Source organism: Tupaia chinensis, unplaced genomic scaffold, assembly GCF_000334495.1.
Source record: "Tupaia chinensis unplaced genomic scaffold, TupChi_1.0 Scaffold138235_1, whole genome shotgun sequence".
NCBI classification, from domain to species: Eukaryota; Metazoa; Chordata; class Mammalia; order Scandentia; family Tupaiidae; genus Tupaia; species Tupaia belangeri.
The window spans coordinates 2,195,881-2,222,503 of NW_006198133.1; the positions used below are offsets into that span (position 1 = coordinate 2,195,881).

Below are 26,623 nucleotides of genomic sequence, written 5' to 3' on the forward strand. Positions count from 1 at the left end.
TCCTGCCAGATCCGAATGAACAGCAGTCCCCAACCCAAGCACAAGGGAACAGCCAATGCTGCCTGTTTCTGGTGCTCCAACCCGTTTTGAAATCTCCTACTTAGCATGACTGCATTAATGACTTGATAACTGTTTATGACTTACCGGTGCAGTGTGAAGTGCTCACAAATCAAATTTACAAATGTCAAGAACAATTTGAGAATTACTGCTTTTTCCCTCTAACATACAAATCTGTATAGAGCTGTTTTTGTAAACTAAAAGCAGTAAGAAACATATGGAAGAACTAATGACAGGGCTCCTCAATAGATCATGAGATAAAAAAGTTTGACAGCGAAATCTGAATGACTTGTTCCCAACCTTCTGGAAGGTAACCAAAGAAAAGCAAGGAGGCAGAGGTGGGGAACGACCTCTCCGTGGCCTCTGCGGAGCGGGGTTCTGGTCTGGTTCGAAGCAGTTTCACGGTCAGACTCTCAATAAACCAGGAGGGCAGGAGCAGGTGAAAGGGAAAAATGAAGGATCTGACCTTACTTTTCAAAATGCTTTCTGCAGGAGAAATACCAAGACCATCACCCTCTGACCAGCGTTTTCTACTTTAAGATCAGATCGGCTTCAACAGACGGATGCCAAACACAATTGCCACAAAAAACTGAGAAGGTATCCAGGTAAAAGATGTAACTCCATTAATACAACCCCCAAAATGTCTTTCTCCCCTAATTTTTAGAAAGTTACTCAAAAATACCCTAACTAAAAATTTAACTAATATTTACTACAATTCAGAGTTTCCGTCACGGGCCAGTTTTTCAATGTTGATTTGATGTGTTGTGCATACTTCTCACCTATACAAGTATATAAAATCAAAAGTTCACTTTTTAAATCTATAAAAAATCACAGTATATTTTAATTATTGTAAAATATTATCAAAGTATACCGCTGCTAATAGAAAAAAGAAAAGGTAGAAGAAATAAGAGTCTCTCCTACTGAGAAACAAAAGTCAAAACTCCTTCCCAATATAGGAACCCCCTCTGCACTGACCCTAATGCCTACCCAAAGTCTGGCATTATCAAGCCCTCACTGCAATAAAAGATCAGCTCTTCCCTTTTTGAGAAATACTGTTTACAAAATCCTCTACTATTCAAAGCCTGTATTTACTGTTTTAAATTCTTTTTTTTTTTTTAAGGTTTTTGCTATTTGGTGTGTGCACTCACAGGAGACAGAGAGAGAGACAGAGAGACAGAAAATGAGACATCGCCCCCCCTCCCCAGGGGGGATGGTCATGCTGCACTCTTCTCCTCCATTCTCCTCTTGGGATTTTGGGCATGCACACACATGTGCCCAGCATGTGTTTTAAGTTGCCAGGTCCAGGACTCAAACCGCAGTCAACTATGCGGGAGTCCAGTGACATAACTATTACTCCATCTGCTGATGTCATTTTTAATTCTTTAATATAGAAATAATTGAGCTTCTATAACCTCACTCACCTGATGGTCCTATAATGAGTTCAAGATGGTTTGGATATCAAAATCTAGGCCATTCCTTCTCACTGCAAATTTCTCAGAGCATCCATGTATGGTAAGATTTCCAGGTCCCTCTTGGCTATGCTTCTCAGTTTATTTATTTATTTATTTATTTATTTTATTTTTTTCTGTCAATGTTTCACTTACAACGAAAAAGTATCCAGGCCAGCAGGTGGCGTGGTGGTTAATGTGCTCCCACTGGGCTGACTGCAGCTCGAGTACCAGACCCAAGGCTTAAAACCACACCAGGAGTGTATGCGTGCGTGCCCAAAATCTTGAGAGGAGAATGCAGAAGGGACTGTGGCATGGCCGATCCCCCTCAGGGGTGATTTCTCACTGCCCCCACTTTGTAGTGCACACACATGCCCTATGACAAAAACCTGAAAAAAAGAAAGGAAGGAAGGAAAGAAGGAAGGAAGGAAGGAAGGAAGGAAGGAAGGAAGGGTATTCAGGAAACCGATGTAAACTAGGATGAGATGAAACTGACATGCAATGAAGTGTGGCTCTTCGTCTCCTTGGATTGTAGCTATGATCTATTTGATGCCAAATCCCTGGTCAAGAAGATAACCCTGATTACCACGCTGTACTGAGGAGAAAACAGGATCAGCTCTATAGTAATATTTTACTACTCCATTCACAGAAATGAGCCGCAATAAAAAGTTGAAGCAGGAAGACCTCCGTCAACAGATTTCTCGAGAAGTGCATCGAAATCGGCGATGTTTAGGGACCAGCAGTTACCAACTGTAATGGCTATGTTGCTGAACTCCCATGTGGTCGACTGCAGTTCGAGTCCCAGACCTGGTGGCTTAAACTCATGCCAGGCGAGTGTGCGCGTGTGCCCAAGATCCCGAGAGAAGAATGGAGGAGAAGGGATTGCGGCGTGGTCATCCCCCCTGGGGGGTGATTTCTCACTTTCTGTCTCTCTGTCTCTCGGCTTTCTGGCAAGTACACGCCCCTGACAGCAAAAATCTCTCAAAAAAAAAAAAAAAGAAGAAGAGGAAATCAGCGATGTTTCACTGCAGGGATCCTTAGACCGGTCACGAGCATTAACGTACTCTGGTACACATGGACAGTTTCATCAAAATGGGTAAGCCAGGGAACCAGCAATTAGCGTAATGGCTATGTCGCTGGACTCCCAGGTAGATGACCGCGGTTCGTGTCCCGGACCCGGTGGCTTAAAACTCACGCCGGGCGCGTGTGCGTGCGTGCCTAAGATCCCAAGAGGAGAATGGAGGAGAAGGGATTGCGGCATGACCAACCCCCCAGGGGGGTGATTTCTCACTTTCTGTCTCTATGTCTCTCTCTGTCTGGCGAGCGCATGCGCCCTACAGTGAAAATCTCTCCAAAACAAACAAACAAAAAAAAATGGGTAAGCCAGGCCCCCGAATTTAAAGACTGGCCCGAAGGCCGCTTTTTGGTAACGACATACCTGGTGCCATAATCCACCACCACCCAGTCCTTGGCGGTGCCCGTGATGGCATCGTGGTGCTGGAACAGCCCCAGATTCCTCCTGGCCTCGGTCAGAGCTGTGTAATGCGACGACGAGAGGAAGGCGCTGATCTTGTACCTCTGGGCTTGTCTCAGGGCAAAGTAGTAAAGGATTTCAGCAGCCCTAATCGCGTAAAATAGTCATTCATGTTTATTTCAAACCAACATTGCAGCTTATCATTTAAAATACGTGATATATTTAAACGTCGCTTTTAAAAAATCCACAATAGCAGTACGACTCACAGAAAAGAGACTGGTAACCAGCATTTCTGTCAAGCCATCAGGGCTTCCATCTAACGGGGCTATCTAAATTTCCAGAGCCAGAGAACAGCTTGTCTACACTGGCACTGCAGATCCCTGTTCTAGACGGTCCTGGAAAGCAGTCAGTACTGGCTGGTGGCGAGACACACGTACAGCACAGAGGGAGACAGCTGAATGCGGAGGTAAGAAGAGGAAACTACTGGGCCAGCAGGGGGCTCAGAGGTTAAGGCAGGGGGCTCCCACATGTCTGACTGTGGCTTCCCACATGCTGATCGAGTTCAGATCAGGGGCACTGAAATCATTCTGGGCACATGTGTGTGTGCATGTCCCAGATTCCAGCAGAATGGAGAAGGGACTGCAGCATGGCCATCCCCCAGGGAGCTAATTTCTTTCCCTTTCTCTGTTTCTCTCTGACAAGCACGTGCACCCGATGGCAACAAATAAAAGAATAGGATAACCTTGTATTCTTTCTTCTCACCAAGAGCAGCCCAGACATGGACCTAGACCCTCACCATAAAGCCACTGACCCTCTCGAATGTAACTAGGATGAGACGGTGGCCGGCTGCCTGGTCACACAAGGGGGACTTCAAGGAACCGGAGGGCAGAGGCAGACGATGAGGGTTGCACAGTAGCTCAGGGACGAGGGTCAGCTCCATGTCTGGGTGCTAACATACAACAGATACGGAGAGAGACCACGTAACTGGAGGGTGATGAACAGAATGGCACCTCCATTTATTTCCAAGGATAAAAGAAGCCCTGGGTCTAAGCACAACTTTTGAACAAGAATATAGGAGCCTATGATTTCCACCTTTTCTTTTTTCATCAGTGGATACGACTCAAAATAGACTTCTAAAAAGGTTTTCTAAAAGGAGACAGGGTTCAAGCTGGCAGTGGTGGTACAGCAGTAACACAAGCGTGAGGCTGCACACGCACGGGAAGGTCCCAGGTTCACACCCAGAGGTTCTGTGTACAGCAGGTGCACATGCGTGTACCTGTGGTCTGGGCTGCCTCGGGCTAGTTGTGGCTCATGGTGTGAGGACCCCGTCTGGGATACTTGTGTGTGTCTCTCTTTCAGAAAAAATAAATTAAAACAAAATAAAATAGAGAGAGAGAGACACGGCTTTGTGGAGTAAAAAGTGTTAAGAAAGTTCTTGATTTATCAAACATACTAAGAATAAAAAAGAAAAACCTTGTATGTTATATAATAACACAACAGTGACATTCTACCAGATAAAAATGCATACCTCTCTATAACATATAAATGCTACTTTATTGTAATTAGATGCATTCCTCTGGTACTCCCAGGTAACGAAGTTTAGGGTTTTAAAAATGACAAAAGCAGCACAAGTGCAATCACAATACAAACACGCTTCTGTACGAAAGCACGACTCTTGGAGGACCTCGTGGGTCTGTACAATGCCTTCCCAAACTGTACTCAGTGCCCACTAGTACCCAAGACAGGGGAGGTGTGATTTTTTTTTTAATACCAAGATTCATCCTGAAAATGAATTACTCTGCTATACACAGAGAAAGCTTTAGGAGCCAGGTTGCAGTTTACTTTTGCCGACGTTCAGTCAGACTTAGTTGTGTATTGGGGAACCACGCTGTCTGATTAATTCAGTGCTCCAACAGCCTGCAGCTACATTCAGGAAAAAGGAGGTATTAGAAGTGTTTTTTGTTGTTTTTTTTTTTTTTAAGAAAAAAAAAGATAAATTCTTCTAAATGGTAAAAAGAATTAAGATACTAAATAATCTTAACTTTTAAATTCGAACTTCCAAAAACATGGCATAACAATCACTAAGTTTGAATTAACTAAACCGTGTATAAATGTTTGTATGTATGTGTGTGTATTTGTGTGTGTGTGTGTGTGTGTGTGTCTCCTTGACAAATATTATCAGTTTTGAAAAAGAATATATATACAGATACTACAAAATACTAAAAAGTGATTTTGGAAATGTTTTCTTCTTGATATTCTTCTATTTTACCCACATATTACAAATAAGCATAAGGATGAAATATTACTTTTTTCAGACAATAAATTTATTTTCAAATCAATTAATACATTTAGAAATATATAACTATTACAAAGATTTTTGCTTTTTTCATTTTAAAGAAGAATTTCAAAAATATATTACTAGTAATAACCACAATGTCTTGGGTATGTTTAATAAATTAAGATTGATTCATAATTCTTTGCTACTAAACAATACTTGACATTTAAAAATGACCTGTTGATGATAATATGTACAGTAATGTCTTCAATTGAACCAATAACAGTGTAATTTGGATGGGAAAATGAATCTGAAATGCAGTGATGATGCACAGTGATTGCATGTAAAAAATTTATCTGATATGCTGTGATGATGCACAGTGATTGCATGTAAAAAATAATAATAAATAAAAACTAAAACTAAAAATCATTAATTCAGTACTCCAACAGAATCTCTGCCCCATTGGGCACTTACTCCAGGGTATCACACCAAGATCAGAATAACATAACAGGGACAGTCTAGTGGATAAGAATGCCTACTTCTCTGTAATGTATAAATGTATTTTATTATAATAAGATATAATAAAAGGCTGACCTTTAGACTGCTAAAAAGCCCTATCTGTTTCTTTGATTCCCACCTGTGTTTCCTACAATTCCGCCCCATAGACTACTGTCTGCAGGTAGACACGATGGTATCACTAAATATTAATAAGGTGTGCAAATAATGCAGGTACATTAATGAGAAAAATGTAACAGAGACTGTAACTGCTAGAAATTCTGACTAGACTGCTTTTCCTTTCAGAACAAAAACCCTTGTAAAAAAAAAACTGATTATAACGGGGAGACATATCTCTGATTGCATTAAAATGGTACAATTACAATAAGCACAGACTGCTTTCCCTTTTAGAACAAAAACCCTTGTAAAAAAAACTGATTATAACGGGGAGACATATCTCTGATTGCATTAAAATGGTACAATTACAATAAGCACATCATAACACCATATAACCGATGCGTATTACGCAAAACTCTACAAAAGGCAATGTGGAAGGCGTGACTGTCTGAAAGCAGCTATCTAGAAGCGTACCTTAAATGGGACTCTATGATTCTGTCCATGCGTTTGTAAAAGGGTCGGGATGTGAAGTAGCCACTCCAGTAATGGTCGTCTCGGTCGGCGTAGGTGAAGAAGTCTCCACTGACAACGGGGAACGCCGACTGCTGATTCTTTCCCACATCTCTAGTGGCTTCATCCAGTGCATCAAAATAATCAGATAAAGTTCCAAACTGAATCTGGTTTTAAAAAAAGTACCCTTCAATGATTCGTTTTTACCTTAAAATTACTCACTTCTTACACTGGAAAGAAAAGTTAATAAATATTTAAGAAGTGCTTCCTCGTTGAGATGAACATACAGCTCACATTTTGCAAAATGAAGCGCTGGAGGGGGAATATCCGTGACTATTTCTTCTGCTTGCATCAAAATCCAAATTAAACAAATTAAAGTAAGGGAAAACCTGTACACTGAAGCAGTTAGAAGGAGAGCAATTGAGATCTATATATTTGGGAATCTGAAAACTCGTCACATATGTCTAGAATTTCAAAGTGTGCCAGGACCTGTATGTGGAGTAATGCAGATGAATAAATGATGGGAGCAGCAGCAGGAAAAGGAAAAAAAAAAAAGAAAAAAAAGAAAAAAATACTACCTATTTTCATCAAAACATTTTAAAAGTCTAGAAGTCTGGAAAAACAGCTTTGTTAGCCATAAAGTACTTCACACTCACGCGCACACACACACACACACCCCTTTCCAACCTCCATCCCTCTCAGCTGAGTTCTTGTAAGGAAGAGGGAGAGCCTAGAGAGCCTTTAAGAGAAGACCGTTTAAAAAAAAATGCATCTTCTCCACCAGAAGTCAAGTAAAACCCAAAGAATAAAAAGAATTGCAAAGCTGAGTGCTCAAATGCACAGGTTTTCCCAATGATTTAAATTACTAGCCTATGAATCCAATGAGTCCAAACTGTTCTACAACTCAAAAGAAAAAGAAAATGCTACACCAAATCGTGTGACTAGATATTAAAAAACAGTCTTGTTAAAAATAAGTAGATTATTCAACATGGAATGTGTTCGTTTTAATAGAAAAATGCTGATATTGTTGTATTTCCTGCTTTATACACCCACACAGATATTGCAAATCATTTTGGCTCAACGCAGCAACAGCACAGGTCTGAACTGTGTCTCTACAACTTACAGCAAATAGCGTTCTAAGTAAAAGGCTGAGAACCTGGGCCCAGCAGGTGGTAAGGGAGCTGGACTCCCATGTGGCTGACAATGGTTTTAAGTCCCAACCTGGCAGCTTGCTTTCTCACTTTTTTTTCTCTCTCTGTGTCTCTCTGGTGAGTGCACGTGTCCTACAGCAAATTTTAAAACAATAATAATAATAACAAAATAAAATAATTATTTTCAAAATATTCTTTTTTTTTTTTTTTTGGAGAGGTTTTCTCTATAGGGCACGTGCGCTCGCCAGAAAGAGAGAGAGAGACATAGAGAGAGAGATCACCCCCCAGAGGAGATGGTCACGCCGCAATCCCTTCTCCTCCATTCTCCTCTCGAGATCTTGGGCACGCACGCACACGCACATGCGCCCGGCGTGAGTTTTAAGCCACTAGGTCCAGGACGCGAACCGCAGTTGACTACGTGGGAGTCCAGCGACATAGCCATTACGCTAACTGCTGGTTCCCTTTTCAAAATATTCTTAGAACCATGACTGGCAAGTAACAGTGTGATTTTTAACTACTGCAAAAATAAATTTTCAACTGGAAACATATACAACATATTAGCAAGGAAGGGACCAGCAGTTGGTATAATGGCTATGTTGCTGGACTCCCATGTAGTTAACCACAGTTCGACTCCCGAACCTGGTGGCTTAAACTCATGCCAGGCATGTGTGCGAGCGTGCCCAAGATCCTGAGATGAGAATGGAGGAGAAGGGACTGCGCTGTGGCCATCCCCCCGAAGGATGATTTCTTGCTTTCTGTCTCTCTGGCAAAGCGCACGTGTCCTATATCAAATACCTCTCAAAAAAAAAAATTATATAGATAGATAGATAGATAGATAGATAGATAGAAGGTCAATACAAGTTACTATAATCTAATTGTGCTACACTAAAGTGTTACAGAAAAACAGATACTCATTTCTCAGTCTTTATGTTTGTATCACAGATAATCCATTTTCAACTGTACTATCTACTCTTTGCTTGGTTTTCCCAAGTGTTTATAATTTATATGGGTCTCAGTCACCTCATCTACTGGGTTGTTGGTAAAGTCACGATGCATTTTTGCATAGAAAAACATTTTAAAAAGTCATGACTTTTCCAACAACCCAGCGTAATGAGAGTAATCATAATATCTACCAGGAAAATTAAGCTAAATCAAGTAAAGCACATAAAACAGTTAAAGGCAAATATAAGCACTGAATACAATTCTGGCTAACATACAGGTATTGTTACTCAGTAGCATTATTAGGCAGCAAAATATACTTGTGTGCGAATGACTATGTAAAAAATGAGGGTCACAAACAGAATGAAATATGCAATTAACTTCATACTCAACAAGTACAGATTGAGCTCGGGAAATACATATAATAAAAATGGCAAAATATTCAATGATCTAAATATTTGAGTTTCACCTTCCTCATATGTATAAAAAAATCATTCTATTTAGATACGAAAGTATCTTTGCATTTGAAAATTAGGAATCCATAGATTGCTACAAAGTTAATATTAATGACAGCTACATGTGCATGGTTGCTCAAAATCTCAAGAATGGAAAGAAAAGGATTGTGGGGTGGCCATATGGGAAGAGGCTTTCTCACTCCCCTGTCCCTCTCTCTCTGTCTCCAGTGAACAGACAAAGATGTTGCCAAGAAGGGAGAGGTTTTAGCTTGGCTCATACCAAAAATAAATTGAATTGTTTTTTCAATTTTAGCTATAGGAAACACATTTATTTCAATTTATGTTTGGTATGTGCCAAGATAAAGCCACTTCCAAGTTCTTGTCAACATCCTGGTGCAAAGTTTAGATAAATAAGCAGCCTAGCGGACTTCCTCACAAACTTAATTTGATCTCAAAGAATCGAAAAATAATCCTCTCTAAGTGCAGCAGCAGTTTCTAAAGTAATTAAAATAAAATTTCCTAGGCAGTCTCTTGGTAGTTTCTATAAATACCTTGGGACACTAAAAAAAGGTTTAAATGATTTTTACATATGAAAAGACAACAAATTCAACCTTAAATGTAAGATATCTCTATTAGCAAAAACTACATAAATTATTAAATAAGTAATGACCAGTGGCAAACTAACTATCTTGGCTGATTGACATCAATATTTTGGCCGGCAGAACTCAATTATTTACTTCTGTTTTCCCTTTCATTAAAAGGAAATAATCAATGTATGCATCCAGTTTAAAATACTTTTTTTAAAATCATGTGCCAGAGGGTATGTGCACTCACCAGAAAAAGAAAGAAAGAGAGAGAAAGACACAGAGAGAGAGAGAGAACCTCCTCCCCCATTGGGAACAGTCTTGCCACCATTCCCTCCTCTCTCCCTCCATTCAGGATTTGGGCACATACACACACACACCTGGCTTGTTTCTCAAGTCTTGGGGTCCGGGACTCAGCTGCACTATCCACTTTAACTACCTGGGGGTCTGGGACTCCGCTGCACTGTCAGGCCATGTGGGATCCAGCCACTTTAACTACCTGGGGGTCCGGGACTCAGCTGCACTGTCAGGCCATGTGGGATCCACTTTAACTACTTTGGGGTCCAGGACTCAGCTGCACTATCAGGCCATGTGGGATCCACTTTAACTACCTGGGGGTCCAGGACTCAGCTGCACTGTCAGGCCATGTGGGATCCAGCCACTTTAACCACCTGGGGGTCCGGGACTCAGCTGCACTGTCAGGCCATGTGGGATCCAGCCACTTTATCTACCTGGGGATCCAGGACTCAGCTGCACTGTCAGGCCACGTGGGATCCAGCCACTTTAACTACCTGGGGGTCCGGGACTCAGCTGCACTGTCAGGCCATGTGGGATCCAACCACTTTAACTACCACACCACAGGCTGACCCACACAAAGTAACCTTGCATGTCCCACAGAAAATAGATAAAACTAGATCAACTGTGCACATTAAAAAAAAAAAAAAAATTGTATTTGTTTAAATTACCAAGGATTGAGCAAGCACCCAGAACCTAAGGTACCAAATTTCTGGGGAGAAAGGAAATACTTCCAAATGCACCGTGGCCCCACCTTGGGATAGCCGTCCAATCACAGCACAAGACATGACAGCCTAGTAGGAAGCAGTGCCCCGGAAAACGCTATGGGTAAAATTCAGCACCTGGCCAAGAGAAAACACTCTGTAAATAAATACTAAGAAAATTCCTTACTCAGATAAAGGAATCTACAAAATCCTACAGCAAACACCATGATTAGAAGAATAGATTCATTGGCGCCATTTCTACTCAGCATTATGCCGAGGCATAAAGGCAACGAAATCGACGGAAAGGCTCGAGGCTTCGGGAAGCAGACAGAATTACAGTGGTGCCCCCTTTCCACGGTTTCGCTTTCCAGAGTTTCCGTTACTCAAAATCAACAACAATCTGAAAAGAGTAAATGGGAATCTCCAGACATAAACAATTTATAAGTTTTAAACTGCAAGCCAGTCTAAGGAGGGGGACGAAATCTCACGCTTCCCTGCTACACCTCACCCTGGACAAGAACCACCCCTTCGTCCAACGTAACCCAGTGATATCAGCCACCTACCGGAAGTTACTACAGCCACCTCGGCTCTCTGATCAGAATGCCAGACACACAGGGCTCAGTACTGCCCACAGTTTCGGGCGTCCACTGGGGTCTTGGAATACATCTCTATTTCTAAGAGGGGGGGCTACTGTATGCCATTATTCATACACAAAGGAATCCACCAATGACTACAATTAATAAATAAATTCAACAAGATTACTGGATGCAGGTTAAAATGCAGAAGTCAGGGATGTTATTATACATAAAACAAACTCCGTTCATGAGTTGGATGACCCACTATTTGTAAGGAACTAATTATATTCCAATTAAACTACAGAGTCAGTGCAATCTCAACCAGAATGCTCCAAATTGTTTTCGTGCAGAAATTAAGAAGTTGACATAAACCTGTATCGACCTACAGAGAACTAATAACTAATGCCGAGAAGGAGATCAAAACTGGAAGATGGCTGCATGAGATGTTAAAATATCGTAACACAACAGCAATGAAGACAGTGCGAGATTAGCTGAGCAGTCGAGTAAAATTAAACAGTCTAGACACAGAGCCACACAAATGCAGCCTCACTTAGGAGTAATGATAAACGTGATGGTCAGAAACAATGGTCTTCTCAGTAAATCGTGCTCTTTAACCCTGGGGACAAAAATATATCTTGATTCCTATCCCATTTATTCACTGCACTTCCTTCCAGAGAAATCATGAAACTAAACGCTGAAGGTAAACAAAACGTTTTAGGATGACAGTTTCATGAGAAATATACTCTCATGGCCATAGGATAAGCAAGTTCTTAAGCATAACATAAGCACTAAGCTTTTTAAAAAATTATATTAGATTTAACTAAACTCAAGAATTTTGTTCGCCAAAAGGCGGCCTAAGCAAGGAAAAACAGGCTACACAGCAGCAGATGATATTTGCATAACTTTTATCTGAAGAGTCAATCCAAAAAATATAAAAGCGCTAGCAACATTAAGACAAAGGCAGACAAGCTTATTTCATTTTAAAATCATCGAAAATTTAAAAAGATACTTTATAAAAGAAGATACTGGAATGTCAATAAACTTTTGAAAAGCGACTCAACCTCATTAACCATCAAGGAAATACAAAACCACTGCATCAAAAAATAAAAATGAAAAAATAAAACAAACCTTGACAACACAAAGTCCGAGTAAGAGAGTTGAGCAACTGAAGCTGACCATGGACACCTGTCTTGAATACTGGTTGGCACTACAGACTACAGTTAAACATGTTCGAGCCCACTGATCCGGAATCAGCCCTGTTTTACTCCTGCATACTCACACACGTGGGGCCGTAGGGTACTACACAGCATTAGAAGGTTGAGACTCAGCCGTGGGGCACAGGCGGCAGTCGTGTGTCACTGTGTGACACCAGAGGCATGTGGGGAGGTCCTGTGTTTACATTCTGGGCTGACCTGAGCCTGCCTGGCTAGCTGGACCGGAGGACGGTGGCACAGCGAGGCCCCAGGAGACGCACTGCCCTTCCTCGCCATCTCTCCTTCTTGTTCACGAAGTAATAAATAAACTTTTTTAAAAAAAGAAATAAACTGGGGCTAGCAGGTAATGACGTGGTTAAGGCGATGGGTTCCCACTTGACTAACCACAGTTCAAATCCTGGACCCGGTGGCTTAAACTCACACTGGGCAGGTGTGCATGCGTGCCCAAGATCCCAAGAGGAGAATGGAGGAGAAGGGATTGTGACATGGCCATCCTCCCTGGAGGTTGATTTCTTGCTTTCTGTCTCTCTGTCTCTCTGGCAAGCACATGCGCCCTAGACGCCACGCGCCCCATCAAAAAAAATGTACAAAAAAAAAAAAAAAAAAAAAAAAAAAAAAGACAAAATACCCACAGATTCCTCTACTGATCAAATTTTTTTTCTTTCTTTTTTTTTGTAAGAGGTTTTCACCATAGGGCGCGTGCGCTCGCCAGACAGATAGAGAGAGACATAGAGACAGAAAGTGAGAAATCACCCCCCGGGGGGATGGTCACACCACAATCCCTTCTCCTCTTGGGATCTTAGGTGCACGCACGCACACGCGCCCGGCGTGAGTTTAAGCCACTGGGTCTGGGACTTGAACCGCAGTCAACTACGGTTGACTGAGCCCAGCAACATAGCCATTACACTAACTGCTGGTCCCCTGATCAAATATTCATGGATGAGCTTCATCTATGAGGAAGTACAGAGATGCTTTAAACATAATCCTTATGCTCAGTTTATAATCTGGTAGAAATTGAGCTATAAATATCTTGAATAAACTTGATATTTATTTAAATTTATTTATCTATTCACTACTACAGGTTGAATACCCCTTATCTAAAATGTTTGAGACAAGAAATATTCAATTTTTGAATTTTTTTTTTTTTTTTTTTGAGACAAGCTCTTGTTAGGTTGTCCCAGCTGGCCTCAAACTTGAAAAATCCTCCTGTCTCAGCCTTCTGAGGAGTAGCTAGGACTATAGGCATGCCCTACCATGCCTGGCTCTAGATTTGGGGAAAATTATGTATATGTAACATGATATCTTGGGAAGACAACCCCAGTCTAAACAGGAAATTCATTTATGTTTCATGTACACCTTATACACATATCTGAAGGTAATTTCATCCCAGATTTTTGTCTTGGAGTATTTTGACTAAGAACCATCATGTGACGCCAGACGTGGAATTTTTCACGTACGGTGTCATGTTGGTGTTCAGAAAGTTTCAAATGCCGGAGCATTTCCGATTTTGGATTTTCAGATGATGGATGTTCGGCCTGTACTGAAGTTTATTTAATGAAACTGCACTTTTACTACATAAGCTGGGGCCCATCGCCAATGTACTAATGTCCTTCCCAGTAACATCACCTCCTCTCTGTAGGATAGTCACAGATCTTCTCCTGTCTAAAAGGTCAGTGTGTGAATATAAGAATAATGAATCATTGCTTTTCTTACATACATCTCTAAAATGCATTAAAAAATGAGACTTTAAGAGACAACTTAACCAAATAAAGGCCACACAGCCACACGCTGCCCAGTGAGGCAGTCTGGGAACTGCATCTGGGGCGGTTTGCAGGTGTGCGAACATCGTGGGGCTACGCTCTATCCTGAGGGGCAGGCAGGGCTCCACCAGGGCAGGGGGCTAGGTCCAGTGTGCAGCTTCTGCACTGGGCAGGGCACGGTGCAGACTGTGAGGTGTGAATAAAGCTGTCTCATGACAGCTCGGACGTGGTGTGCCACACAGCTGGTTTGTCTAAGCCAGCACCACCACCAACACGCGAGGGACGAGTTGTGCCACACCAGTAGGTGACAGGGATCCTCAGCTCCACAGTCATCTCACAGGCCACGCGTCACGTAGGTAGTCCCATGAGGTGGTGCGTGACTTTTATTTGACCCTTGATTCAAGCAAAGCATTTGCTAACAAAATGTCCTTAGGTGATCAGGAAAACCTAAACATATCCAGATATAGGTTATTGAATTATCATTCGTTTAGTCAGTATAATAACTGTGTTATGATTATATTTTGTTAACAGAATCTTCATCATGCAGAGATATACATCCTGAAATAGTTACAGAAGGAACTACGTGGCATCTGAGATTTCCTCCAAAGCACACCCTGGGGGAGGGATGAGACTGGGTGGAACCTGGCTGATACCAGGGCGGCCCTAACCTGGTGGATGTTCTAGCTGAGCCACGCCAATGGGACCGATGGGACCATGTGCCCTGTTCTCAAAACTTTAGCAGAAAAAAAAAAAAAAGAAAGAAAACATGCAGGCATATGACTAATTTTAGAAGTCTTCTCACTTAAGAAAAAAATCAGAGTGTATTTTCTGGACACAAGACATTTGTTTGCAAAGCTCCTGACATGTTTATCTACATCTGCCAGTCATGCTGCTAAACCACAGGGATGCAACTGTCAGACAATAAACTCCCATGTGGTAGAAAAACAGGAAGTCTCCAAAAATAACAGCACAACTGTACTACAGGACCATCTTCTTCACAAAGTACGTGCATTCTTAAAGGTTTCGTATTTCTCTTTTCAGAAGTATTTTATTTAGCTTTATTTATTATGATTATTTCTTAATTTGACAGAGAGAAACTGAGAGTGAAAGAGAGAAAGTGAGAAAGCAAGCCACCAGGCCCAGGACTTGAACCATGGTTGGCCATGTGGGAGTCTAGTACCCTAATTCACCACCAACTGGCCCCACAAATGACATATTCTAAGAAATTCTGGGATGAAGAACAAAGGAACTAGAATACTAAGTCACTGCTCCATTTAATAGTGAAGGCTCAACCTCAAACAAGTTTCATAAATAAATATTTGCTCATTACCTTCACTTTAAACTTCGGTTGGGAATTCATATAATCAAAAAGCTGCTGATAATTCTTGAACTGTAAATCCCATTCTGTGTTTTCACAGTAGCGGAAATCATCTCCCAGTGGGGCCAGGAGAACTTTAGTACGGAACAGCTTTGACTTCTTTCGGTACTGATCCAGGAGCATCTGAGCTCTACGAAGGAAAAGAACCACCAGGCCCAGGACTTGAACCATGGTTGGCCATGTGGGAGTCTAGTACCCTAATTCACCACCAACTGGCCCCACAAATGACATATTCTAAGAAATTCTGGGATGAAGAACAAAGGAACTAGAATACTAAGTCACTGCTCCATTTAATAGTGAAGGCTCAACCTCAAACAAGTTTCATAAATAAATATTTGCTCATTACCTTCACTTTAAACTTCGGTTGGGAATTCATATAATCAAAAAGCTGCTGATAATTCTTGAACTGTAAATCCCATTCTGTGTTTTCACAGTAGCGGAAATCATCTCCCAGTGGGGCCAGGAGAACTTTAGTACGGAACAGCTTTGACTTCTTTCGGTACTGATCCAGGAGCATCTGAGCTCTACGAAGGAAAAGAAAATAGGAACGATGTTAAGGCCACAGGGACGACTCACTCCAAAGTACGTTAAAGAAATCATTGCACCTGCTATCCACATCCTACATTCGCACAACTCGGCTTTTTAAACCCATCATGCTAACTTTCATTCTCCATTTTAAATATTCAAACATTTTCATCAGAGGAAAAAATCCAGTTTTCCAACGGATTATCCGTCAAGAAATGCAGCCACAGATGAGCGTTGGCACGTAACTCCTGCTGTGCCCAGGCCTTGCTGAGACTGGATCCCAGATAGCCCACGTTTCCCAGACGGGGACTTCTCATCTATACGAACTTGGAAGTCTGCTCTACCGTAATATTCCTTTCTCCAATTTTACCAAAAATTACCTGATTAAACATAGAAAAAAAGCTCATTTTGAATAAGACCAAAGGAATAAGTAAATCTTAATCTATTGTATTTTCTAGTACCATATTTCCTATTCTAAGGGGTGGTGAGGATCAGCTCACTTAAGATCTGACATCGATCATGTAAGTAGCTGCCAAAGTGTCTTCTGTCATACTGATTGCCAGATATGGCTTAAGACGAGAGTTAGCCATTTTGGTTTCTACCTCCCTGGGCTCTAACCCACGGCTCAAAAGGTTAGCTAAACGCCGTGTGCTGACATGACAGCGTTCATGTTTCTTATTCTAGTATTCTGAAAAACACTCTCTGCCAAATGCTGAATGGGGACACCACTGGACTAAACCTGGGAATAAAAACTAAGAAGGGCTTGTAAAAATCAAACGGAAACAAGCACACGAACCGGGAGTAGCTCAGTGTTTATAAAGCCTACGCTTACACAATAAGTGATTAAAGTATGTTTTCACTTGGTATTCCAATGCTACTCGGCCACAGGGACAGTCACGAGACATTTCTGCATAGAAAAATATGTCACAACTTTCCTGACAACCTAATAACTTCAAGGATGATCCAAAAGTAAATTCAAACTCACAATATAAAAACTTACAAAAGTAACTCCAAGAACATCCATGATAAAAACAGGCATTTTATGGAATATTATGAAAAACACTGAACTAAATGTAGAATCTGAAACACTGAGCTAAAATTAGACTCTGACGATCTTTTTAAATGTATAGCCTATGAAACTGTTCTACAAATATTAAATCTGAACAATTATTTAACAGCTTGGAAGTGACACATAAGCATAATGTAATTAAATAGCATGTAATGTTTAATTTTCTAAGATCAGCCTTCAGCATCATACTTAATCTTTCCTAGTATTTTACTAATATTCCATACTTACTAAAAACAAGTTTAAAGTATTATTAGCAATATGAAACACATGAATGAGATTAGTTACACAGAAATAGATATAAGACCCAAAGGAACAAGAATAAATCAAATGTATAAATCACAGACCCAAGATCTGCCATGACGGAGCATCCAGACTCCCCCGGCAGCCAATATTCAAAAGTATTACTGGATATACTCTGTCCAGTATACCAGTGTGTAAAATGCACAAACAGAAATCACACTGATGGCCGTCTTTTACACTTGGCATCTGTAAGAGCTCCCAAGCCCCTGCTCAGAAAATGTCAACACTTAAAAAGTCAAGTGACCAGCCTACCCACCTGGCATGTAGCAGACACTCCCTAAAAACACGGCACACTGATGGCAAATCGGTTGCCCGGCAGCACATTTACAGACATGCAGGCACAACACGCTCTGAACTTTCATCGGTAAGAAATTTTAAATGAACTATCACCAGGAAAAAATACGGCTGAAACATCAAATCATCTGATATTCAATAAGAGAAAAACCAAAGCAAAACAAACAAAAAAACAACTTAAAGTATGTGGTGCTAGGTCAAAAAATAAAATTGATAAACAAACGCTATTTCATTATTTGCAAAGTAGAGTGAGTCATGCCATCCACACACCACAGCTGAATTCCATCCCCGTGGGGTCTTACAAGTTGAAAAATGGAATGTCCATGTTGGATCTCTATTCCTCACCAGGTCAAAAACAAGGTGATAACTGGATGTGATGTTATCAGTACAGTCAACACTTTAGGACTGACAGCCAGTGGGTAGCATGGTGCTTAAGTTGCCGGACTCCCACATGGCTGAAACCACGGTTTGAGTCCTAGATCTGGTGGCTTCAAAATCACACTAGCACATGTGTGTGCATCCCAAAACCTGTGCAGAGAATGAAGGAGAAGGGATTGCGGAGTGGCTGTCCCTCCTGGGTGGAGGGGGGTCATTTCACACATTACTTCTCACCATCTCTCTCTGTCTCTCTCTCCAGAGGGTGCACCTGCCTTATGGCAAAAACTTAAAAAAACAAACAAACAAAACAATTAGGGTTGATAATAGGCTTTCTTAAAAATTCTATGTAAACATTATATAGATTCATTCGTCTATCCACCCCCAGGTGCCTGGGAACTGCCTTGCAGAAACACAGGGACTGATCATGTACAGGGTGGTCCCTGGAGTGCAATCTTTGACTGGTTACATGCTATCATGCAAGGTTTACACAAAACGGCTTTTTTTATTCCAATTATGTCCCTCCATTAGGTCTCTCAGCAGCATCCCCCCAGAAAAGAGGGCACAATGTCTCAGGGTAACCTTAAAGGAAGAAAACCTGAAATTCCTGGCTAACCTCACAGAAGTCCTCAGCCCTGACCTCCTGGGAGAAGAGGGGCAGTAACGGTGCCTGCAGATACAATCAGCTGCCTGCCAAGCGGACGGGCAAGTGCCCCGCCACCATGTCACCATGCCTATGACAGGACACACCAGCTCTTGTGCCTAACTAGCCTAACCCTAGAGAGCAGGCTGTTCAGAGCTTCTTGCCGTTTTTCACTACTGTAGAAAATGCAAGAAAATGAGGCTAGGCTGGCTCTAAACTTCAGACTTCTGGAAACTATGAAAGTCAGATTTCAACACAGGGGCCATGCTAACACCGTCGTGTTAGGCTATATTGTTTTCCTAGCAGAGTTTACTGTTTGTTATATTACAACACAACGTTTGATTTTAATGCATTTATACACCAATAATTTTTAAGTGAATACATTAAACTTTTTAAGAGCACCAAAATTAGAAACTATAGGTTTCTTGCTCCCGTTATTAGTACAATTTTCTTCTAGAGCAAAGATTCACTCCTTTGCTTTTTATTTAATTGAATTTAAGTATCAATATTCATAATTAAAGTTTTCTGTAAGTCAAAACATCAGAAAGAGGCAAAGATGTGCATTTATTAGAGCTAGTCGGCCTTCACTATTATTGAAATTGTTATTAAGGGAACAGATAATTACATTCTTTATACGTTCCATTCCAATAAATGTGTTTTTTGCAGTTGAGTTGCTTTTCGTACCAATTTTACAATAGGGACCACACGTTTTATAATCAACAAAAGTATATGAAATCACTCAAACAGTGGAAGGGTTTTGTAATGAAGGCAAAGAGATGGCAGTAATAGTGTGTTATAGGTTATCCACTGTACACTGATCTACTATTGCTCAGTTTCCACGTCAGAGTCCAGTCAATCTGGCATTTTTAGGTTGCTTTAGATCTGGCTTGCGTGAATACCTTGAACAAGGATAATGTTGGCTACCAAAGCCCATTTATTCGACCTTCCAGCAACTAGCAGTTGAGCAGCTATTTCTTTCAAGATCGTGTCTTTATGAAATACATATTTTCATACCTGCTTTGGACATTTCCAGGATATATCGTTTCTGGGGGGACACCCCAGGGACAACCGATTCTGCCTCCGGGAAGCCGTTTAAAATCAAACTGGCAGCATATTTTAGGATCCGGTCCACATGTGTGAGGGATGTCATAGCTGTAGAAGGGCATCATGTGGCAAAAGATATCTGTGACAGATCCCAGGTCTAAAACAGAGAGCCAACAGACAAGCCTGCATTGATAAAATCTGTTTCTCCAAAACGTCAACATGTCATGACTTTACACATAAATAATGCAAGCTCTACCTTCAGCCCACAGCCCCTTTTACCACCAGGACATGCAGCCCGCAGCACCAGCGGCCACGAGCCGAAGGAACTCCCACGTCTCAGTCCTGACCTAACCTCCTCTGCTGAACACAGCAGACCCGGAAAAGCCCTCATGAACAAGCAGCATCCGCTGACCTAGAAGATGAAAAAGCTACAGCCAAGTCATCCAAAGTCATGCCATGTCCATCCGACACCCAGTCTGTCACACCTATTTCCACCAGGGAACGGGACACACTGAAGGACCTACATTAGCTGCAGAGGCTGGTGTGGAGAGAGGAAGAAGGCGAAGGAGGGAGCTGGAAGACCAAAGTTAGAGGGGGGGTAGGGAGGGCAGGAGCTCAGGAGAACATGGGACAGTTCCTGTTCACCACCTGCAGTCTTAGGAAAACAGTGCAATACAGGAGAAGGGCCACAGGCACCAATGGTCGCCAACGATGAGCCCATGGAAAGCTGCACCAGGAAAGGAGCAAAAATAAAGAACTAGCAATCTCAAAAAAAAAGAAGAAAAGAATAAAAAACAAAGAATAAAAAAGAATGGGGAGCAAGAACCAACTCTTCATACAGAATTGTTTCTAAGTAGAACCTCAACGGCAGCACGTGCCCCACTCCCTAGAGCCCACCAAATGAGACCGCAGGACTGACTAGCAGATAAATGCAGTTCTCTTCATGAGTATGACCCTGAGCTTTAAGTGCCTCCCCGTCTTTATTTATGTACAGATTTCCCATGTTCGGCAGTGGTTATGTACATGATTGTAATAAAGACAAAGAAAATAAATAAATAAATCCTTTTTTTTTTAAATGAGAAGAACTGCTTCATTAAGAACCAGAACAAATTGGGAACCAGCAGTTAGCATAATGGCTATGTCGCTGGACTCCCACGTAGTCGACTGCGGTTTGCGTCCCAGACCCGGTGGCTTAAACTCGCGCTGGGCGCGTGTGTGTGCATGCCCAAGATCCCGAGAGGAGAATAGAGGAGAAGGGATTGCGGCGTGGCCATCCCCCATGGGGGGTGATTTCTCGCTTTCTGTCTCTCTCCGTCTGTCTGGCGAGCGCACGCGCCCTATAGCAAAAAACCTCTCCAAAAAAAAAAAAAAAAAAAGAGCTCAACTTAATTCAAAACACCTTTTAAAAAGCAGCATGTTCAAATCCTTCAGGTAAGTCCTAAAATGTTCTAATTTCATCCATTTAGTAAAAATCATTACCTGTCGTTTCACAGTTTAAAACTATGGGGTTATCTCTGTGTTATCAGCTATCGCTGGGTACAGACAGAGGCACTCCAAGGAGGTCCTCAGCCTCGCCGCCATGTGCTGGGCAGGGGAGTGGTGGGGGGTGGTTTACAAATCCCAGTGGCCGCAACTCTTCCTCCTTCCCTGTGAATCCAGGACTAGCAACACCACCCCCATGCCCAATTCCTGAGCAGCTCAGGTATACACACCCAGCCCTACCTGTGGCCTTCGGCTGTGTCTGTATTTTATCACAGTACACTATAGACTCCAATAAACAAGGACGTTTTCTATACATCTTCCTAATACGGTATTAAACACATAGCAGTACTCAATAATTTCTTACTGACTGACATGTATGGGCAATTTGAATGCAGGTTTCTTAGAGAGGTTTTTGGGGTTTTTTTGTTTTGTTTTTCTTTTTTGCAATAGGACACGTGCCTTCACTAGAGAGACAGAGGGACAGAAAGCGAGAAATCACCCACCAGGGGAGATGGTCACACCAAATCCCTTCTCTTCCAGTCTCCTCTTGCCATTTTGGGCGGGCGGACACACACACACACCCAGCATGAGTTTTAAGGCGCCAGGTCCAGGACTCAACCAGGGTGGTCGACTATGTGGGAGTCCAGTGACTTAATCATTGCGCTATCTGCTTATGTAGGGCTTCTTCAAATGAACAATCCTTTATTTTTCAAATTAATAAGTTCCTTTACATTTGATCAAGCTCCATGGGGGGATCTAACAAGTTTTTGTTTTCCCTCCAGGTTTAATTTTCCAGAATGAAAAATTACACAGCTAATTAAGTTCTTTACTGAAAGAAACAAAATAGCAGTACATTTGAGATAAAGTTATTGTCTAGATTTAGGAATGACTTTTCTGAACTACTTAAGGGGTCTAGATTACAGGGGAAGTAAATCTAAAACAATGCAGCAATCTGTGAATACTGTTTTACAACACAATCAGTCTTCCAGAGGCCCGGGGATAGGGTGGGGCTTCAGACACAGGACCAGGTCTCTGCTCTGGACCTGACTTTTTGGCACATGGGTTCACACAGCTGAGCCTCTATTTCTTCACCATAAAAAAGGAATAATAACAGACCCAAACTTCGAAGACAGCTATAAAGATTAAATAAAGAGTAGATAAAAGTCTACAACATAATCCATGGTTCATAATAAGGACCTAGTCGATAAAAATAAGTAAAAAATGAGGTGTTCTGAATTAAATGGGGGTGGGGCAAGGCAGAGGTTTCCTAAGGGCCCTAAATCTCGTCTCCTCTTCCCGGGCAAAGAGCTGGAGAAGTACGTTCCAGGACAGCCTGGGTACCCACAGAATGGGGTACCAACAGGAGGGGCAGGAAATGTGAGGGCCACTCCAGGAGGAGAGGATTAAGGTTTTGAAAGGCATTTTTACAAGATGCAGAGACAAGAAAAACAGAAAGAAGGAACCCTGGCTTACTGTGAGATAAATTACTAGACACTGGTTCTACCGCCTGTGCAACTTTGTGATAAAACACACCTTTTTAATAAATAAATCATTAAAGACTAACTCCTTAAATGTATTTGTTTCCTTTAGGCATAAAAAAAAAAGATCTTACAGAGTTCTATAGAAAAATATTGGCATCACTGTCGATTAAAAGAATCTTGACACAAGTGCTTTGGGGGAAAATAAGCGTATTTTTAAGACTGACACTGAAGAAAGCCCAGCATGGCTTCAGTTGATAACCTTTGAGAAGTCACACATAGGTCAAGTGAGACCTTCAACACCCATCACACCCTACATACCCCAATTCTGTCTCCAAAAGAACTCCAACGTTTTATGCTGTGCAAAGTGCTTTTTAATAGAATAATGAACCCTCTGGATGAGCATGTGAGAGAATCCAGCACGTTTCAGGAGGTAAGTCATCGTTGGTGAGTGTCCAAAGGGATCGATAGCCCACCCTGACCGAGGTTTCACTCCTGTTGGTAGAGAGTAAGGGTTACTTTTTGACATCGATGAATGAAATAAAAAGAAGTCATAACATGATCAGACTCCTCAGAGTTCTATGGTCTCTTCTCTTGGGTTAGGAAACCATAAATCGTCTCAGCATTAAACCTCGGCAAGTCCTCCCAGGAGGACTCCCTCAGGGAGGAAGCTGCTTCGGCCACGCCCACCCAGGCAGAGGAAGGGCAGCACACAGGCAGGTGGGGTTAGAGATGCACTCTGCCACATCGTGGTTATTACAAAGCCACAGCTTAAAATTCACAGGAAACAGGGACACACACACAACCAAGGTCCTGCCCTCAAAGACTCTACAGTCCTGTCATCTGTGGAGGATAACCTAGGAACTCACTGTTACTCACTTTGGGTTATTCTCCGATCTCAACAGTAAAGTTTCTTTAGCTCATCTTATGTGCCTTTCAATAGTCTAAATCATCTTCCTGTACATGGAAGAACTAGTTAAAATAGCTGGTTACCATAATTCATTACAATTTAAGACTTTCTTTTTCTTAATTTGCCAGAGGGTGCATGGGCTCCCAGAGAGAGATAAGAGAGAGGTAAAGTGAGAAAGCACCCCCATGGGGCACAGTTATGCCACAATTCCTTCTTCATTTCTTCCTCTGCTCAAGATTTTGGGCACACATGCACATGCACTCTGTATTTTACAAGCTGCCAGATACAGGACTTGAACTGCATAGTCAGCCATGTGGGATCTAGCTACGTTAACCAGCAGGCCACAGACATATTGATGTTGGCACCTTTTCTTTACCTAGAAGGGGGTCAGTAGAACCATTCACACCTGGGTGACACCAACCATAAGAGCCAACAACTAAAGATATATCTCAATTTCACAGAGGATAAAAATGTAAAAAGTAATCACTATAAATATATAGGCTAGAATTAATGAGATACAGTTATGCATCTAGCATTATACAATCCTCATCTTTCAGTTATTCCAGACTTTGTACATATACAACGTATATAGCATACTGTATATAAGCTATCCTTCGATAAAAGCAATAAAATCCACAGCGGAGGTTTATAAAGTGAATGGTCGTGGCTTTATCAACAGTTAAGTGTTTAAGAAGAGAGGCACTGTGCAGAAAGTCCCGAAGACCACTTTTAAAGGTTTGCTGACTTAAGAAAACTTACACATACTGCTTTCATTTATTACAGTGAAAGGATAAGGTGGGCAAGGCACACAGAGGAGTCCAGAGGAGACCAGGTGCAAGCTTCCCAGAGTGCCCCGTGGAGTCACACAGGACGTGCTTCCTCAACACCGGACTGTCATTTACGTGAAGTGTCGTGGGCCAAGACAATGCACTAGAGACCAGAGTCCACTCTCTACTGGGGACTGGGCATGTGAATCTCCCTGCCTAACGTACTAAGAACCCAGCATCCCGGGGGAAACGCGTGGCGTATAAACTACACTCTTGGCATACAGTATTTAAAAATAGCGGGCCACTCTTCTCGTTTCAGAAATCTAATCCCCGTATGCCAGTCAAGGGCCAGCCTTGCAGGCAAAGTCTAAGGACAGCAGTTTCAGAGCTGCCACATTCACTCTTCCCTATGCAAGCACTGTCAAACAGGTCCAGTAATAATAACCACTGCCCCAGCGTGCAAAGAGAAAACAAGTAAAGCCAATGCATATGATGTTAATGATTGGTGACTGTTGGTGAAAGGTTTATGGGAGTTCTTGGCAGTGTTATTACACCTTTTCTGTAAGTCGGAAATTATTTCAAACTAAAAAGTAAAGAAAAAATTAAAGGAGTGGGATTAAATTCCTAACAGAAAAAAAAAAAATTTTAATGACTGAAGTCCAGAAATAACTTCCATCAAAAACATGTGTACTGGGAACCAGCAGTTAGCGTAATGGCTATGTCGCTGGACTCCCACGTAGTCGACCGCGGTTCGCGTCTCGGACCCGGTGGCTTAAATCTCACGCCGGGCGCGTGTGCGTGCGTGCCCAAGATCCCGAGAGGAGAATGGAGGAGAAGGGATTGCGGCGTGACCATCCCCCCTGGGGGGTGATTTCTCGCTTTCTGTCTCTATGTCTCTCTCTCTGTCTGGCGAGCGCACGCGCCCTATAGCAAAAACCTCTCCAAAAAAAAAAACATGTGTACTTACCATGAAGAAAACTACAAACTTATGTTGATACATGAAATACCCGAAGAGTTCACACAACACTGCAAAATGCAAGTATTACATCGCACAGAGATTTCAATTGGCCCCGAATTTTCGTGAGTTGTAGTGGACATCTGATGTTAACAGTCTCGCAATCTCTTTCCCATTTCTTGTGATCAGAGGATTCTTTTGTCAGACTGAACCCATTCCATGGATCCATTCACACGAAGAATCCATTTACATGGTTCAGATGTGGCTGCCCTGCCCTCTAGAAATCCCTCTCCAGAACCATTTCCACCAAAATGACTAGAACTTGGTGATTCCGTATGCTACACCTCTGAGCACAGTAACTGGCTCAGGGATAAGCACCTCACCCAAGCTGGGTCAGGCAGAGAAAACAGTAAGAGAGCCTCTAAATCCTAAGAAAAGTACGAATCGTGGCTGTGCAGGACTAGCTGACGGAATATGTGAAGAAAGCCAGGGAGAACACTGGAGGCCAAAGGCAGAACCCAAAGAAACAGGCCCAGACGACGTGAGATGAGTCCCCTAGATCTAGCCTTACCTGAAGCTGCCATAGCTCAAGAATTTCCAGTGACACACTAATTATTTTTTCCTTTCTTTTCTGTCATTTTTTTTTAATTTTTGGTTTAGCTAGTAAATTCAGTTTTCACCTCTCATAATCAAGACACTATCTAAATAAAATCCCAAACCAAAAAAAAAAAAAGAAATCCTAACATCAATGAATAGATAAAATTAATAGATATTAAATAGGATAGACCTTACAACGCATATTATATCCATGTACAAAACATCATAAATTAGCAAAAAAGAAAACTGCTCAACAATAATCAGTCCAGGGAAAATTAGTACTTTTAAAAACATAAAATAGAACCTCATTTTACATTCCCCAACATTAACCACCCAAAGTAGCCCACTGAATGGGAAAAACAACGATACGTACCTAGATTTTTTTCCAGCCACTGGTGTCCTTCAATTAGTTGATCAATTAAGGCAAAATAATGTGGGGTGGCTTCATCAGCCATAACCCAGCCACCTGTCACAATTTCAAACTGACCATTTTCGAGTAAACTGGGGAGAAAATAAGAGTTTACATTAACCAATAGAAAAAAACCTCAAGTAAGAAAATTAGAAATGCATAAACACTTAAGAACAGCCTTTAAATATAACCAGTATTTACACTAGTTGTGAAAAAGAATTTTTTAAGCCAGTGAATGCATTTCGACTCCAAGCCCTGATGAGTCCTGGTGAAGTGAGCGTCTTAGAGAACGCTTCCCTCCCCAGGCAAAGCTTAGCAGGCCACTCGGGAGGCTCCTTTTTACAA

At 41.8% G+C, this 26,623-nt stretch overlaps 1 protein-coding gene across 1 annotated transcript in view; it reads right to left on the minus strand.

Annotated features, from left to right (window-relative positions):
- MAN2A1 (mannosidase alpha class 2A member 1) overlaps positions 1–26,623 on the minus strand; it is a 192,439-nt gene that overhangs the window by 94,984 nt on the left and 70,832 nt on the right. The window contains exons 5-10 of the mRNA XM_006161112.3: positions 26,243–26,370; positions 22,962–23,135; positions 19,651–19,837; positions 15,777–15,954; positions 6,341–6,543; positions 2,944–3,126 (exon numbers count right to left, since the gene is read on the minus strand). Of these exons, the coding sequence (XP_006161174.1) occupies positions 2,944–3,126; positions 6,341–6,543; positions 15,777–15,954; positions 19,651–19,837; positions 22,962–23,135; positions 26,243–26,370 (1,053 nt within the window). The remainder of the gene's footprint in view (positions 1–2,943; positions 3,127–6,340; positions 6,544–15,776; positions 15,955–19,650; positions 19,838–22,961; positions 23,136–26,242; positions 26,371–26,623) is intronic.